We start from the raw sequence: 18,125 nt of genomic DNA, 5'->3' as shown, positions 1-18,125 counted from the left end.
CCCAGCTCTGCTTGGACCTGACATCAGCTTTGCAAAGGGCTGTGGCTCCTCCTGTTAAGCTTTATTTTGAAACTTCTGGCAAAAAGTATTCTATGTTGTCCACCTCAAGGAGTTTCGGATTCCAGATTTTCCAGGACATAGAGGTGGAGTTTTTTAATTATTATTTTTTTATTTCAATCTTAAGATGTTACCCAGGTGGACCTGGGGGCTTTCCATAGTGTCTACAATTACAGTATGCCAGATCTCTTGGGCATTAGGGTGCAGCCTCTATAGTTCTGACCCTGTGCCTGGACGTGTAAAGGTGTCCAAGTGCTGTGGCTGTATAGCAGTGTCCAGGAAGACGAACGCCTGTGGGGAGCATCAGAAGGATCTGTGTGCAAGTGTGCAGCAAATCCCTTTGTGCCCAGGGAGACTCAAGCGTGTGTCCCTGGCGTAAAGTCAGAGGAGCCTTAACCCCAAAACACCCACTCTTGAGCTTGGCCTACACCCTTCCTCTTGTGTTGTGCCGGCAGCCTCAGTGTTGGAGTGGAGCCAGCCATGCTACGGAGGCTTCCTGCCCCCTGGGAGGATTTGGCAGCTATTTGTGAAGCCCCTCAGGTGGGTGGGATACAGCACAGTCAGCATCTTTGGAGGCGGCATGGAGGAAAACCCTTTCTAGTCAAACAAGCAGCTTTGGAAGAAAAGTAAGAGTCTGAGGGAGAAACGTGCTACTTGCAGCACTGAGTTATTTTATTTTTTATGTATCTCCAAGTAATATCCAGTCAGGGGTGAGTCAACCTGGGACATGGCCTAGACCACCTCCTTCGTGAGCCTTCGGAGGGGCAGAGAGCACAGCCTGTGCTCCACAGTGTCTCTTACCAATGCCTCGCTACATGCTTTATTTTGCAATTTTTAAAAAAACCTACAAAACTGATCTGGTTTTTTTTGCCTTTCCTCTCTCTCTCTAGTTTTGTATGGAGCTGAACCAGCCGACACTGCCAAATATCCGCAAGTGGAAGGGGCCTAGAGGATGCTGGAAGGGTGTTGTTTCCGAAAAACCCTCAGGCCAGTTACACAAGGTACATTAATACCTAAGTCTGAACTTTGGCTTTGCTTTATTTTCCCCTCTAACCAAGGACATATTTTGAATGTTTAAGGCAAAACATTTTGCAGATCTTTTTTGGCAAGGTTTGCATCTCTTGTTTTTCAGGCTGACTGTTCCTATGGCTTTCAGTTCAACTGTGTGATTGATTTTTTTGAAAAATTGTTTTCCTCAGCCTGTGGCATGCTTGTAAGGAGAAAGGTGTGTGTGTTTGGGGGAGCTATGGTGAATAAAAGCAGTATAGGAATATAGAACAAAGGCTACACCTTAGGACAAGGAAAGAGTCCTTGGTTTTGCTGCTGGCAGGCTGCAGTACTTCTGAATTTTTTTGCGCTGGTCATCTGAGCTTCTTCCCTAGCACAGCACTGGCTGGTGTTTGGAAGGGCTCCCCATTTTCCTAGTTTGCAAGGAAGGACCCCGTAGAGGGCCCATGCAGCCTGCCATCCTCATCTGGAAGAGGAGCTTATCTCCCACGTTCCCCAGAGTGCTCTGCACAGGTATTTAAAATATGCTGCAGACTCCATTTGAAATCAGCACCGTTGTGCACTGTGCTTTTCCCTGCAGCATCTTCTGCTGTGGGAATATATATATGTACTCAGTGAGGTACTAATTTATAAGGTAGCAACAGCTGCACCTGCTACCCTTGACAGTATTCAAGGTATAGCTGCATTGGGCTGGACACCACTAACGGTCCCCAAAAGCTGTCTCTCCCAAGGGAAATCTCTCTTTTTCTCCCTTTAAGGGCGCTAATGAGTTTTCACAGCAAGATTCTCCTTGGGCTCAAGCCTGTTGTTGCTGAACAGGTTCATTCTCATGATGCAGTTACTGCAGCGTGGATGATGTGATGGGGTAGAAGCAGGAACCAAGACCTGTCATGTAATGAATGGTGGCTAGCAGTACACAGGGCTGTCTTCATCTATTCTGAGCACTGTTGTTATTAAATATGTAGCTGCAGTTGTATGCTGTAATCATGCAGCTTAGAATCCACATTTCCTTAATTTGGCTTTTCCAGATTAGGTTGCGTCACCATTGATTGGTTTTGGATTGATGTTTTGGGAGGTGCACCTCCTTTTATTGACCTTCTGAGTAAAACCCACGAATGAGAGGAAAAATTAAAAACAATCAAAGCAAAAACTACAACCTGAGCAGCACAAGGACTCCAGTTACCACTAGAAGGACATGAGGACATGGAGGGTCTGAATGTGTCCAAGGTTTAACACAATTCACATTTCATTTCAATGCAGATGCCCTTCAGGACATTTTTATTCCTGTCTGGAGTTTTCCTTTGGGATCTCTTGTTAAGCCAGATCATTGAAACACTGAATTTAAGAAGTTGTGCAAAGTGGTCCAAGTTGTTTGCTCCACTTCCTCTTTTTTTTCCAAGAATTATTAATAATTGTCTCAGAGTTTCTATGTTAAATCCAGAGTCTTTAGTCAGTTCTTTCTTGAGCTGTATTTCCAAAGATAACAACGAAAGTTTTGACTATGGACTGAGTAAATAAGAATCATCATCTACCTTATTTTACTGATAAGGATGTAAGGATGAATGGTTCCCAAAATTATGGGAGAAATCTGTGGCCAAGCTACGAATAGAAATGTTATCTACTGGCTCTTCCTTTTAGCTGCTTTAACAGAAATCTGGCTGTGCTGAAGAACCCTCCACTAAGCCAAAAAGTCTCTAATACCCGTTGTTAATGAGTCAGTCAGGTTTGAACACTGTGTACGCAAATACAGTACAGTGAAGTAACACAGTGTATGCGAGTATGTAGCGTCTTCAGCACAAGCTGATCTCAGGATGCTCTACGGGGCTAAATAATACAAAATGGTGGATGGTGCTTCAGGCTTGTGCTTCCACACATCCTGGGCATTTGGCCTTCAACCCGGCAATGACTTTTGACCACCGCGTTAATGTGAAATCTGGAGCCAGGAAATAGCCAACAGCTGCTGACAGCAGTGTTATTCTTCCATGTCTTTTCCTATAGCAGTTTTCAGACCTTAGACTTCCGACTGGTGGAATAATTTTGTCAGTATTTTAGAGCTGAGTTATCTAAAGGAGCTACCAAAGGATTTTAGCCAACCTTAATATTTTCTTTCAAGGCTCACTAGAAGTCAGCAGAGCAGATAACACTTGTTTATTGCAGCTGAAATGGAAAAAACTTCACAGAATCACAGAATGGTAGGGGTTGGAAGGGACCTCAAAAGATCATCTAGTCCAACCCCCCTGCTAAAGCAGGTTCACCTAGAGCAGGTTACACAGGATCGCGTCCAGGCAGGTTCTGAATAACTTCAGGGAAGGAAACTCTACAGCCTCCCGGGGCAGCCTGTTCCAGTGCAACAGATTTAACTACTGTTTGCTAAGGGAAGCAGGTTTGACTGTTACTGAGGAAGGTGGTGTCTGGGTGATGGGAGGAGAGGCTGACAGGCTTTGAATTCAATACCACCACTGGTGTGACTGGGGTGGACAGCTTTCTGAAAATGCCAATTCCACGTCCCGAAGCAATCGAAAAAAACCATGCAGGATAATAGAAACAGAGCGGAAAGGAGCAGAGAGCTGAGTGTGAAACGTTAGAGCTGGAAATGAGACAGAGAAGATTGACAGGGCTGAGAGGTCTAGACGAGATTTCATGCCAAAAGACTGAAGGAGCCCAGATATTTTTAGCTTGTGGACGACAGAAGTCTGTGAGATGGCATACGGCGTGGGGAGAAGGAACAACTGTGCGCAGCATCGTCTACCGCAAGCCCTAGCAGTTGCCCTGTGAGACTACGAGGCACTGAGCTCAGGATTAGACAAATCATTCTGTGGGTAACAAACTACCTCATTATTGACTATGCTCAGAAGAATCTGATGCCTTGCCTGGACTAGGAGGAAACAAGGACCGTGTCAGCCCAAACGTGCACGAGAGACAGCATCTTTACCTTTCACCTCTGCGGCGGTTCTGAACGCGCTCCACCTGTATAAGATTAAACAGCTTATCAAATCCTTGGCTGGACTGAGCAGTGCTAAAGTTACCTGGGTGCCTGATAACGTACAGGCACGAGGGGCTGCGAGTAGCACAGCAATGTGTTTTAGTTTTCAGTGGGGCTGCCCAGGGAGCATTCCTCCCACATCTGGTGGGGCTTTTGGCCAGGGTGAGATAAAGAAGCATTTCTACCTGTTTCTTTATCTCCTACTGATAGCCTAGGGTGCTGTTTCTCCTTTACTCTTGAGCACAACAAGTTGGGCTTCCTGCCCTCAGAGGCGCCAAGCCCAGATATAAACCTGCATCGTCTGTTACTGCTGCTCCATATTTTGGGAGCGATATACACCACTGCCAATACCAACAGTGGTGCTGAAATGTGCAGGTTTCACCTAGGGGGCTGGATTTGGGCCTAATGTTTTGGTTTTACCTTCTTACTACTAGCTTTTCTCTTTTCTTTTCTTTTCTTTTTTTTTTTTTAAATTCCAGGGAGTTGAATATTCTGGCTTCCTCTGGGATACAACGGCTGGCATTGAACTGAAAGATGCTTCATCTCAGGAGAGTGCACAGACTAATGGCAATGGAAAGCACTCATATCCTCACCCATATCTTGCACATTTCAAGGTAACTGCTGTTGCACCAACTGACGCTTGCAGAATTGAGCTTTTATGAAAAAAATTTGGAGTAAGAAACTGGAAAGACGCACAGTCTTCTAACGGATAAAAATTTGCATGAGTCCTTAACCAATCTCATCACTTCAGCACTGTCTCATGGCTTGATTACAGGTCAAAGCCATGAGACATACACATATAGGGCCTTTATGGGTATGGTGGATCACCAGAATCGGTCCTTTCGTCGGCCCCTGTCAGAGCAAACCCTGCCATAAGGCAGCATTTGGGCACGTGAGGGTTGGTGGAACTTTGGTGGCATCCACAGCCACTGAGAGAGTGACAGAAGCCACCAGTCACTTTGTTCTGCTTTTACCAAATTAACATGTCAAGAATGAGGTGCATATCCAGCAGCAGCCAGCCACAGGGCTGTGATTCTTGTCAGTGCCACAGATTGTGAGTGGAGAGAGGGGTAAGTGTAGTCAAGACGGATATATGTATATAGAAGGCACAGTGCTCCTGAGAGGCTTGGGCTGATCTCTCACATGTTGCTGGCATACTGCAGAGTTTCCATTTTGAAGCTTTTTCACTAGGCTCAACCCATCTAAAAGAACATCATGCATTTTGGAAACTGTTCTCATACATGTGCTTGAGGGAGCATACGGTCCCCTTCTCCGCACAGGCTGTGATGGAGAGGTCCAGTTTGGGGAACTTGACTTCTCTGGTAATGCTTTGAGAGAACCATTAATAAAATAGTTACATATAACTAAATTATTATTGATAATTAATATTAATTAATTAATAATATAAACAGGTCAATATTAAGAGTAAGTATTACTCGTGCCACGTGACAAAGTGGGTCCCAGAAGGTAAACAGAAGATTGCAGGGAGCCAACAGCCCGTTTCAAGGTACATTAAGTTTCTTGGTTAGTCTCTGTGACGGGCCAGGGCTAATCACAAGAGAGTTGTAATTAGCCCATGTAATGACCATGACATTATTTGTAGCTTATTAACAACTGGTTTTGCATAAACTGATTTTCATAAGCAGCCAGCTTCTTTCTGCAACCGTGGTGGAAAGAAGTTGTTTGCTTATGCAAACCAGTTTCCCCAGAACTGAGAGAGTGTCAGGTTATTGCAAACAAAGCCACAAAACGCCTTCCCCCTCTTCCTCCCCAAAACAAGACCAACCAAAACACACCACACACTTAGGAAGGTGAGTCCTGGTCATCCAGATTTACTACCAAAAGTACTGGGAACAGGCGCGTGGTTTTGCTTTGTGACCTTCCATGCCCTGTCTGCATGGCATTGATTTCTCCTCCTTCCTCCCCCAGGTTGGGATGAATGATCTAACGCTGGTTAACCTTCATCTGGCCTTGTCACCCTCGGCAGGAGACAATACGGGGAAGAACCATGACAGCCACAAACTGGCAGCCTTTGCACAGACTTTGCAGGAAACTCTGAAAGGTGAAGCTTTTTTCTCCTGCCAGCTATCACATGCGTGTTGGTCATCTTATCTAATCAAAAGGAATTTATAAAAAAAAAATCTGTCTCAGTGCAGGTTTCACAAATATCCTCATCAGTTTTGCATTGTTGTTACTGGTATTTGAATTTCAGCATGGCAAATGTGCTTTTCCCCTGCTTGTTGTCTTATAGCCTCTCCTGATTAGCACAAACAGCACAGGCGATCCTTCTGGCTTTGACACCATTTTTTCTAATGAAGTTCCTTCTGATTTTATGCTAGTGTAAGAGTAAGTTCAGGCAACAAAAAACCACTAAAACACCAAGGTTAAGACCCTATTTAAGTACTTTGTGGAAATGACACCTGCGTGATACCACAGAAAGCTTAATGGCTTTTTTCAAAATAAACAGATTCTATATATTTGCTTTTGGATACTTGGAATCACTTTGGAAAGTCCAGTGCAAATCAGGAGAAGGCTGCTAATGGGAAAAGAGACCAGCCACCAAATCCTGCTTTGGTACCTAGGTGTAATATGCAGGATAATTCTGTTGTTTTCGTATAAGTTGCTCTGGTTTCACACCAGGATGAGGGACACCAGAATTTAGACCTGAACTTGAGCAATGTAATAGCCAGCTGAATTTCTTTACCTCACTTCTGAGAATGTTCTTCTTACTTTGAAGCTTGTAAATTACATTGTTTCCTCGAAGCAGAACAGCACATTTCAGATTCTAAATGTTGCTGATCTTGTTATGGGAATAGAAAAATCTGGCCCTTCATTTACTGCTTAACAAAGATGCAAAAGGATTACGAGGTTATATGTGTGATGCTTTTCAGCTTGGCCCAGTTTAGCAACGTTTGTCACTTGGAAGCATTAATATCCCTCTTGTCTAACACAAGAGGTATTTGCAGGTTTTATATGTGTTCTATTGTTTTTCCTCTTGAGCTGCAAGAAGTCAGTCAGAGCTATTTTTAAGTGCTACTAATTTAAGTATTTGTCCATGTACCTTGAAATTGGAAAGGATGGAAGTAAACAAAAGGATTGTTTGTTTAATCCCCGAAGGCTGAACGGAGACACAGATGACTGTGTAGCTCTTCCGAAATCAACGGAGCTGCATTTCCACTGCACCTAAATTTAGACTGTCCGTGTTAGGGCTTCTCTTTATTTCGTGTTTTTATTTTCATATTGAGGCATGTTACTGGAGCGTACTTGTTCTTGGTTTAATCTTTCACAAAAGAAGAGATTCAGATTCCTCCAAACTTGTGGGATGCAGGTCTTGTTTCCTAAAGAAATGGTAATGCACACATGTTACTTTGAAGTGCTGAATTACCCTACCAAAATCAATGTCATGCTTAAAATTACCACCATCCTTCAATTTCCTCCAAATCAATCCCTAAAATATGGGTAATAAAGACTGATTTGTCTGTGGGTACTGCAGTAAATTGGAGTTTCTGCCCCCATTTTGCTAACAGACACCTACCCTGTTATCTTTCATTCTTACAAAGAGACATGTGAGCATCTGGGGAAGTTTGGTTACTATCCACAGTCTCCTGTAATGCAGAGCAGTAGTGTCCCCATATTTCTCCCATCAGACCAGTGGGTCCTGGCTCCTTCTTTTCCCCTCTTTCTTTCCCTTTCAGCAGTACTGGAGAGATGCGTTGGCTATTGGCTGCTCAAGACTAACTCTCTGCAGCAGCCCTTCTGCCTTCTCTCAAGCACTCCACCTGTTCATCTTCAGTGTGTTGACCCAGGGTGGCACACAGACAGTATTCTGGATGTGCTGGTAGTGCTTGGACCCAGAGACCAGGGTGTTGGTTTAGTCATCTTCTCCCATCTGGCTTGGCCATATTCCAGGGGTTACCTGTGCCTCAGGCACTAGGCTTAGCAGACCTTCTATAGGTGGTAGGGAGCCTATGTACCATCACATCCTTCTCATCATCTGCTTCTCACTCTCTCCAGGAAGGATTTGGGGGTTTCAGGGTCTGTTTAATTCATGAGGGGACTCACTCAGGGCATAGGGAAGTGAGGGAGAGTGTCCTACAGATGTCACTTTGGACTGCCACAAACCAAAGGAGGGCTTCCCAGTTCCTGCAGAAAGCAGATTTCAACACTGCAGACTTCCTGAAGGCACTGGCAGTCCCTCAGCTGCTTGCGTTGGCACACAAGTGCTCAGCGTTGCGGCACAGGGCTGAGTTAAGGCAGCGCTTTGCTGGCCGAGAGCCACCCCCAGACACTGCTAAAAGTCACCCGTGCTTCAGGGAATTTGCAGATGCGTTTGCAAACAGACCGGACTTTTTCCTCCCCTAAAGAGTTCTACGTTGACAAGGGCAGGGTTGCCTGAGCCCGATGGTTCTCAATGCGATAGTGTGGGAGCATCCCTGAGAGGCAACGGGAGATGTGCCTGTCTGCCAGAGGCTGTCTGCTGCCCTGTCCCACCAGGTGGAGGCTCTGGGTCCTTGTGGGACAGCATAGTCTGTGGAGGGACCTTTGCAGCAAAAGCTGGGTCGGTGAGGGAGCGTTTGCTGATGTGTCCTTCGAGAGGAGGAGGAGGAGGAGGAGGACTGGATCGCATCAGCTGAGGAGCCTCTGGCTCAGGCAGCCTCTGCTGCCCAGACCTGAGGAGGAGGAGGAACAAGCCCTGCCAGGCTCAAACTCTTGTCTTATCCAAAAGAGGAAAATCACATCAAAGCACTAGGAGCATTATCTCCATTTTCTCTCCCCCCCATCCATCTGATTGTAACTGTGGACATCATGACTGCAGTTTTTGATCAGTTATCATCCCTCATTATGGGCAAGGGTATGAATTGTTCTGGAGCTTTCGCTAAGTCTGGCCAAGAGGAGGTTCCATGAGACCCCTGAGAGCTGCAGCTGCTGCGCAGTGGCTCTGCTCCCTGCCTCTGCTGAGGGACCCAGGGGCGACCGATTAGGTGCAGTCACGCACCCCACGGGGATCCAGGCAGGTTTGCTTCCTTCCCTCCTGCTGCTTGATGTCTGTTGGAGTCTTGGGAGTCAGACAAGACACGAAACTGCTGTGCTGCCACGCATAATGTTGCTGTCACAGGAGCTGGCAGAGGCAGGAGCAGGGCTGAGAGTGAGCCAGGACAAGGGAAAAAGAAGTTGGTGGTTATCTAGAAAATCGGTGTTGCCTGCTTTTTTTGCTTAGCGCAGGGCTGCACAGCCTTTTGCCCAGTGATTTGCAGTCATGGGGAGCCCCAGAAGTTCCTGTGAGAGGGGACCAGAAGCAATCCTTTCCCTCCTCAATGACAAATTTGGATTCAGCTGCTTTGTCATGCCTCAGCCTATTCCGTCTGTCAACTTTACACTGCGTTATGGTTTTGTGCTGAGTTATTCTGCATCCAAAAGTTTAAACAGGTGAAGAATATAGTCATTCCTTCTCTGGGCGTGCTGCAGGCTGACTTCTTACCTCCTTCTGAGCACACATCCAAGTGCTGGGTCTTTTAGCCTCTGCTATTTCTAAACTGTCCAGGACAGTTAGTTAAAATTTTCACTTGTATGTACGTTTTTTCACAAATTTTTCACGTAAGGGAAATAGGCTTGAGGATTTGCTAAAAGAAGTAGGAGTATTTTAAGAAAGCATAGAATATGTTTTGTGGGGGATTGAGATACTGCTGTTAAGATCCCTGCCTCTCATTTTTAAAAACCACCCCACAAGCATGCGCTCCAGAGCTTTCTGTAATGGCCTTTCCCCGCTTGTATGGTTGAGCTGAAAGCAAAGAAGGAGCCGAGTGCTGCCTAGGCCATTAAATAAGCATTAGTCCCAAAGGACCAAGATGGCGTGGTCGCATTTCAGGCTTCCTAGTCCTGCCAAGTGAGAGATCTTGGGTTTTTGCAATGCAAGGCGTGCAAAACCGCCTCCTCCCAGCAAGCACTATCATCCTGTTAGACAAGCACCGATTTCTCTTCTGTGTTCTGACAGAGCTTAAAATAGCTCATGTTCAGATTTGTTGTGTTTTTTTTTTCTTTTAATGGTGGAAAGGCCACTGTCATGAACACTTTGTGGAATAATATTTAAACCTCCTGTCATTTCCAATATGATTTGTGACTTGCAAAGTGTAGAGAAACCAAAGTGTAGAGAAAAAATAGTTTCACTATCTTTTCATCGCCCCTCTGCATCTTAGCAAGCAGCATGTTTTGAAGTATATGTTTTTATAAGTTATGTGCCATCGATCTCGCTGCGCTCCTGCCCTTTCGCAGTTCATCTTTCATGCAGTGCAAGACAGGAGTGGAATAGATTTTGCTGTTGCCCTTGCGCTCCCTCTCCTGGCTAGCTATTTCTACAGCAACAGCACAAAACGAGGGGATTTATCCACGAGCACTAGGTATGGGAGAGCAATACGTCCGTCCACCCACCCCATCTCCTCCCACACTTTAAACCCAGGAAGTAAAAAGCTTGCAGCCTCTCATAGTTCTCTTCTCTGAAGTCAGCTTTGGGATAATTTTTGGTGCATTTTTGCCTCCTTTTTGCACCTTTCTCCTTTTCTAGTACCAAGCTGTAATGCAGCAACATCTCTGATCAGCTATCAGCATTCTTGGGTTTGTCTTATCAGACATTTCTGGCAGTGGTCTGAGGTGGGCACTGGGGCATGTGCATTGTCCCCTTACCTCAATGCACAGCTGGGATGTCTCCGTCTGCAGTTTTGGAACTAGGAGAGCACACATCGTGGGTATGAAATTAGGGTCCAGAGTTTCTCTTTTCACTTCATTAGCATTGGAAATAAAATGTAACCGAAGTCATTTTCTATTCACATGAAGATGGGATTTTTTTTTTTTTTTATGAGCATTTAAAGTCTTTCCCTTCTTTGAAAATTCAGCCCTAGGCAAATCTAAGACATCCCAAGTCCAGTAGTATCCCTTCAGTAGCCAGGCAAAGGAAAGCTGCTGTAGTCAGGGTGTGTCCGTCTGGTTTATGAACTCATCTTCTGCCATTAGGCTTGCAGGCTGCCTCGGGCTTCTTCCTTAAGGTTCTTAAATGCAGAGGGTTAGAACAAGCACTGCAATTTTGGGACTCTGGCGTATACCAGCATAAGTCTGTGTCTGGGTCCTAACAAGTGTCCTTGACTCTTACAGCAAATCTATAAAATGACAATGTCAAGACAAGTTTCCTTGCAGAAAAGGAAAAAAATAAGCTTACAAAGTCACAGATTTGTAAAAACCTCTAAAACCAGAACTGCTTGTCTTTGAGTTTATCACTGTCAGTGATTAGCAACACTGGACAACAGTATGAATGAGATGATACTTAAAAACAAGCATGTAAAGTGTACTGGCTGCATTTCTTTCAGGAGTTCAGAGTGAAGTCAGCCTTGCTACTCAGTATTTGTATTTTTCCTCCCCCCGTTTATCCTTTCTCCCTCTAATACTTAAGCAATGGATGTTCATTCCTCCTATTTGTTTCTATTTTTCCTGTTTTCTAGGAGAAAAAGATGTGATCATCCTCGGAGATTTTAACCAGGCCCCGGACAGTAGCGACCACGACATCCTGAGGAAGGAGAAGTTCCATCACCTGGTCCCTTCCAGCACCTTCACCAACATCAGCACAAAGAACCCACAAGGGTCCAAGTCGCTGGATAACATCTGGATCAGTCGGAGCTTGAAAAAGGTTTTCACAGGTGAAGTTGCTTTTTAGTGAGGTCTTGTAACCTTTAGGTTAGTGGCATGTGTCAAATTTGGGCAATATTACTTACCTTTTTTTCTGTGATTCTTTTTCACACAGGACACTGGGCTGTTGTGCGAGAAGGTCTCACAAACCCATGGATCCCTGATAACTGGTCCTGGGGTGGGGTGGCTTCAGACCACTGCCCCGTGCTTGCTGAATTTTACCTGGAAAAGGACTGGAACAGGAAGGAGGTGACGCGGAACGGGAACGGGGTGACGGTTGAACGCAACGACTCCCACGCTAAGCATGAACGATGACGTGAACTTGAAGGTGCCTCTTCTGCTCCCCAAGGAGCAATCGAAGGCTGTTCACTTGCGGCTCAGCGGTGGAGCAGGACTGCCTCCCCCTCTCCCTCCTTCCCACTCTTTTCCCCACACCTAGAAAGCATCAGCACTTGATCTTGGTGGCCCTGGCTTTGTGCCCTTCCTGGACAGTTGTGGGGTGTCTCACAGCAGCAGAGCAACGTTTTCTGGGGACATAGTGGACATTTCCACACCTGGAGACTTGGATGAGAATTGTACAGAAAATAAAGTGTACTTTTAATACTGTAGAGGGTCTTTGCTAAACACAGCCGAGCAGGGCTTAGCAGTGAGGGTGAGGAGGGCATGATGGTTATTTGCCTTTGCCTCCTTGTAAATTGAAGGAGTAAGAGAGGCCCCAAAAAGAGTCACCATGGAAATTCTTGGCAAGTCACAGATGCCTTTCAGCACTTGCAAAAGCTGATGGAGCTGGTACCTTCATGACCTGAAATGACGCCTGAGTGATGTGGATGTGGGCGCCTCTCATCCTTCCCTTCCTCTCTCCTTGTGCTCCTGGCAGGGTGCATTTTGCCCCAGAAGGGCTTCCTGGAGCTTGGCTTTGGCATTTTGTTGGATGGGGATTCTGTCCCTCTGCAGAACATGGTCCACTTCTGCAGTGCCCTTTGCTTTGCTCCCTGCTGGAGATCTCACAGGAACACCCCTGTCCTCTGGCCCTGCCACTGGCATCAAAGAGGAGATGTAGCCCTGAGTCTTTGTCTAGGAGTTGGTGTTCTGAGCAGGGCCCTACACCAGGAAGAAATAGGTTGTACATCGATGGGAGGTCTACAGGCGAGCCCACATTCATGTGATCACTGCAAAGGCTGATTCACGTGTTGCACCAACCTCTGCCCATTGATTTTTTTAGGGATTTTCAGTTTCTCACTCTGGAAGACGAGGCAGTTACACATCACTTTCCTGAGCTGCATAAGCCTGATCCAGGCACCGCAACAGGGAGTCTGAAAACAGTGTATGGTCATCGTGCATGTGGCAGGGATGGGGTCTACTTCTAAGGAGGTTTGTTTCTATGCAAGTCCTGGGTGGGGAGGACTTCAGTCAGCAAGCTGCCACGACAGCGCTGGGGATGGAGCGTTAAATTTGCCACCTACATAAAGCTTTTCAAGTAGCAATTAATGAACAGTGACCTAGAAGGGAAACATATAAGGACTCGAAAAAGCAATTCAGCATCTGCAAAAGAAATAGGTTGAGTGTGAAAGGCGCTGAGCTGCCCACTAGCCCAGCACCTTCTGCTCTGGGCTGCAGATGACCATACATTTTGCTGCTGAGTGGAAAGGAAAGCTTTCTGGCATGACTCGTTGGGCTGTAAAGGGAAAAATACTCCTGGCAGCGGTGCCACACCAAAGGAGATGTTGTAACTGAGAGGTTTAGAGCATAACAGTATCATGTTCTTGTAGCAATTTCATTACTTTAACTTTCTGAAATATTGTCTCATTTCAGATAGCAACAGCTGAATAAATTCACATGCAAACACATAGTTGAATACTTCAAAAAGCTTTTCTGACTATACACAAAACTAAACCTGGAGGAAGGTGGAATAGTCTGGGTGTGACTCTCAGACTGAGGGAGGTTTCATTGATGTTTCAAGAGGTTAAATGAATGACTAAGTGTTCAGAGCACTAGACCAAAAATAAATCTTCACTTGCTCAGCATTCCCTGTTGAAAATGGGTGGTGCAGGCATTTGTCCCTGGTCATTAAAGAAGCCAGCAGGAGAGCTTGGCTCCAGCTTTCATTCTGGATCCTTGCTGCTGCTTTGTCCTTTTCCTCCAGGCACGATTTTGGTGCCCTCACTTAGTTTGAGCAGAGCAGCTTACACAGATCCCTCAAGCAACTCTCACTGAACCACTGCAAAGTATAGGTGAGGATGCAGTAGAGTTGCCTTAGCCAAATAAATATCACACGAGGTGAGCGGCAGTAAAGTTCCCAAGAACACACTCTCTTGTACCAACTAGTGTTGGGTAGTGTTTCCCTGTTATAAGTATGTTTGGGGGCTGAAATGACTTTATATCTCTAGAAATAAAACTTGAAAGGGCCAGAACCCATTTAACTTGCTGCAGGTGTAAATAAAGGCGGAGGCACCAAAGCCTAGAGAAGCACATGCAGGCTCCTGCGGGTGGTGATCTGCAAGCGGCAGCGCTCGTGGTTGCAGGAGGGGCCCTTGCTTTGGCTGATGAGTTGCCTGTTAGCATGGGCTGCCAGGGGGAAACAAGCCGAGCCCCTCTGGTAAGCCATGGGTGAGCTGTAGGGCAGGTTAATGAGGCTGGTCTGTAGCCTGGAGGTTGCTCAGCCCAGCCTGCTGGGAGGAAGCGGGGAGCTCTGGAAAGGTGGTTATTTGGTGAATAGGAAGATGCCTTGGAGTAAGGTGGGTCCTACAGGGTCAGAGGGAGGGAGATAGAGGAGTTTGAGACCTACTGGTGGAGCTCTGCCTTGCATGGAGCATCAGTACGAGGTACGTGCCTGGTTACTTCGTGTTGGGAATTGGCAGTGCCTGACTGTCTTGATGGTTTCACTGGTATTAAAACACTTGTTTTGCTTTTTGTGTGCGACATCCTTGGAGGATGATGAGGTGGTTGTGAGCCTGGTGGATTTTGGAGTTCCTGAGAGTACTTGTCATGTTATGGGTAGTTCAGAAGCTGAAATGGTGGCTCGCTTCCTCCTGCAACTGCAGGAGCAAACCTGAATAGCAATTTTATTTCAAGGTGCTTATGGTAGAAGCTAGGCTAGCCTAGCTTTCTGTAGCTGTACTGCCGTGGCAGCACCAATGGAGGCAGCAACGATGGAGGCAGCACAAAAACAGTGAGTCTTTCTTGCAAGAGGCCTGATACAGGCTCTACGCCTTGTACTTTTTGGACTCCCCTCAGGAGCCCAAATTTTGTGAGGCTGGGTGCTACTTCATAAGTAATGTCACCCATGGCTACAGACTGATTTGGTCCAGGTTTATTTTTTTCTTAAGTAGAGTCATTTCTGGAAGGCAATTCAGCTCACCTGAGCACAAGAAAGGGTGGTGGAGCTCTGCTCTGCCTGCTGCACTTGGAGCCTGGCCACTTTCTTCCAACTAGGCACTGCCTCTTACCTCCTCCTGACACATGCCAGCCTCAGACCTCCCCTGGCCAGGTGACCTGGTAACAGCTGATGCTCAGCCTATGGTCCCTGCGGTGGCTGTGGCTGGTGAGACCTCACAGTGGTGGCTTCTGCAGGGGAGCTCCATCCTCCTGCTGGCAGCCCATGAAAGGGGAGGCAGCTCCTGGTGGGGCATGGTTGAGTTTTCAAGTTGAGTTTCTACCTTTTAGCCCCTGTTGGAATAACAGCTTAAAGCAGTGCTCTGCTCTGGTGTTTGGCCCCTCCTCTTTTCTCCCTGCGGTGAAGCATTTTTAAATATTCACAGCCAAATTATTCTCCTTTCCTATTTGCTCTGTTTGCTTCAGGGTAAAGCCTCTGCTTTGTGCTGGGGGCTTATTGGGAGGATTTATTTGGCAAACGTCCATTCGGTCGCTTGGCTTTGCAGTGTTGTTTTACCAAGCAGTGCTGCAAACCATCTGAAAAAAGGAGTTGTGATACAGGAGGAATAATTTTGGAGAGCTGCTAAAAACGTCTGAGGAGCAAACACAGCTAAATAAGTGTCCTGGAAATGAACTTCCAAGAACAAGGTCATGGCAGCAGTGAGTTGAATGAATCCTGGTGCAGCAGGGGTGGAAGCTTGATATCACAAGGTAAACAGCCTTGGTCTTGGCAAACTTGATCCTTCACAGGAATCTGCTCTCACTGTTCCCAGAAAAGGACAGAAAAGGGTCGGCCTAGGGGATTTCAAGGCTTTCCTAGACATCTGAATGGCTTCTTTTGGGAACTGAGTTGATTTTTGGTTTTAAAACTGGCGGCTTGAAGGAACAAGCTGGCCACAGGCAGGAGCCAGACACAATGGGAATCAGAGCTCCCAGGGCAGCAGCTGTTGTTCCCTGAGGGCACTTCAGGTCATAAATTGAAGCACTCAGAAACTGGGTGGAAATGTCCTGTATTTAGGTTACGAGTTTTTCCTTAGCTGCAGGAAGGAAGGCAAAGCCACACAGGTATTTCCCAGCCTTTGGCTTTCCAGATTTCACACTTTGGTACAGAGTTTCTAGATGGGTAAACCTTCACAGGAGGCTTGCGTTCATTTGTTTTTCTGAAGTAAGATGCAAAGTTCCCTGCTGTGCGAGGAGCCACATTGCCTGTGACTCTCGTGGGAAACATAGCCTGCAGCAGCTTTTCTCATCCTCAGAAAAGCTGCAGCAACAGCTCTTTGTGAATGCTCTCAGGGCACAACTGAAGCCGCAGTTCTGGGTTGTGTCCCATGTCCTGCAGGACATGACCGCAGTCGCAGATGGAGCCCTTGGCTGCTTACCCCGCCTGTGCCGCTGCCCGGCTCCTCTGCTCATCCACGTGGGGTTGGGTTGGGTTTCCTCCCCACCCTTAAAACGCTTTAGGAGATAATGAGGTTTAACAACTTGTAACTTTGGAGCAACTGAGAACAAACCTTGTCCAAAGGAATGGCAGATACTCTCACAGAGGTGTTGCTACAAACCTTTCGCTGATCCCAGCAACATGTTGGCTGCCGGTTACTTTGGCTATAGCTTTGGCTATAAGTAATGTCAGGAGGCTGCAACTCTGTGATCAAGTGCCTCTTACGAGAGGCCATACGTATACAGGACAGTATATAATACAAAGACATGTCCACATTCAGACAGACTCTCTTCTCATCAGGTTATAATGTAAGATGAGGTTTTTGGTTGGTTGGCTTTTTAGGTTTTTAGGTCTTAAGTCATTTTTACCTCCGCATCTGGAAGTAAAAAAGCTCCTGCATAGAATCAAAGTAGATAAAAGGACTTACTACAGAATACCTGCAGGTTACCTCTACACTTAGGAAATATTTGCTGGGTGACTCTTTGATGACCCATCCTTCTGGCCACCTAGTAACCCTGCATGATGAGATGTTCTCAGCCTGAGGGACATTCAAAAGTGTCTCTTTATCAGCTGTGTGAAAGCACAGGCCTTGTTCAAAAAGAAAATAAAATGGAACGTGCCCAGACCTGAATTGCAATATTGCTCAAACTTTGCGTGAAGAGAGAACACAAGAAGCACCAGCACCGAGCTCTCGGGGCACTTTCCCACCAGTTTTTAGGGAGTGGCCTTCAAGGAAGCTCTCCCTTCTCCAGACCACCCCTTCAGACCTCCTTCATCCCTTGGCATGCTGGTAGACAAAGGGGGCTGCCTTGCAGCTGGACGGTTACTTTATGTCCCCCTTCTCTTATTTCTTGAGGTTATCATGCTGCTCCTACAAAGATCACTCACAGTATATGCCTGGCTGGGCACTCTGGTGTACTCTCGTTTGAGGGAACCTTAACCTGATTCTTTCAACTGCAGGACTATTATTTATTTTCCTAGTAAATTTGTGGTCATGCTACTCTTCCCCTTTGCACGTAAGGTTTCCCCAACTGCTTTAAAGGAGTTTCTCACCCTGTCTTCATCCACCCAAGTGCTTCATTGGGTCAGGAAGGTGCCACAGGAGAAGCACTTGTGCTGGGTTTCCTCCCTGCCTTCTGCCCTGCGCCTGCGGGGATGTCTGGAGCTGTATGTGGAGATCCGAAGGGCAGCAATACTGACCTGCTGATACACACCATGCTTTTCCCTGTCTGACACCTCTAGGACAGAGAGAGTATCATAGTAGTACGTCTGATTGTAACGCCATGCTTTGCTTTATGCTTAGAAATAAGCCTGTCCCACCAGGCTGGGGACCCATCGTTGCTCCTTTCTGTCTCCATCAGGAAGGTAGTGATATAAGAGGCAGGGCTCTGGATAGGGAAAGTGTGACCAGGGCTTCACTTAACCACATTTTTCACTTCAAAATAGAAGGAAAAAGATTTCTTTTGTGCTTGGGATAGTTGAGGACCCATGAAGGAGCCTCAAAGGGTCGGGGGGGGGGTGGGGGGTGGAGGGGATTTGTGAGAGATTGCAAACGCATAGGGAGCAGGGGGAGAGCAGGAGCAGGCCAACAGGCAG

At 46.5% G+C, this 18,125-nt stretch overlaps 1 protein-coding gene across 1 annotated transcript in view; it reads left to right on the top strand.

Annotated features, from left to right (window-relative positions):
• EEPD1 (endonuclease/exonuclease/phosphatase family domain containing 1) overlaps window positions 1–12,034 on the top strand; it is a 64,211-nt gene extending 52,177 nt beyond the window's left edge. The window contains exons 3-7 of the mRNA XM_009961483.2: window positions 948–1,058; window positions 4,528–4,662; window positions 5,978–6,110; window positions 11,536–11,730; window positions 11,835–12,034. Coding sequence (XP_009959785.2) covers window positions 948–1,058; window positions 4,528–4,662; window positions 5,978–6,110; window positions 11,536–11,730; window positions 11,835–12,034 — 774 coding nt within the window. The remainder of the gene's footprint in view (window positions 1–947; window positions 1,059–4,527; window positions 4,663–5,977; window positions 6,111–11,535; window positions 11,731–11,834) is intronic.
• The last annotated feature ends 6,091 nt before the right edge of the window (window positions 12,035–18,125 follow it).

Source organism: Leptosomus discolor, chromosome 7 (assembly GCF_034619465.1).
Source record: "Leptosomus discolor isolate bLepDis1 chromosome 7, bLepDis1.hap2, whole genome shotgun sequence".
NCBI classification, from domain to species: Eukaryota; Metazoa; Chordata; class Aves; order Leptosomiformes; family Leptosomidae; genus Leptosomus; species Leptosomus discolor.
The sequence above is the reverse complement of the archived record's forward strand: the minus strand, read 5'-3'. Positions and strand labels throughout refer to the sequence as shown.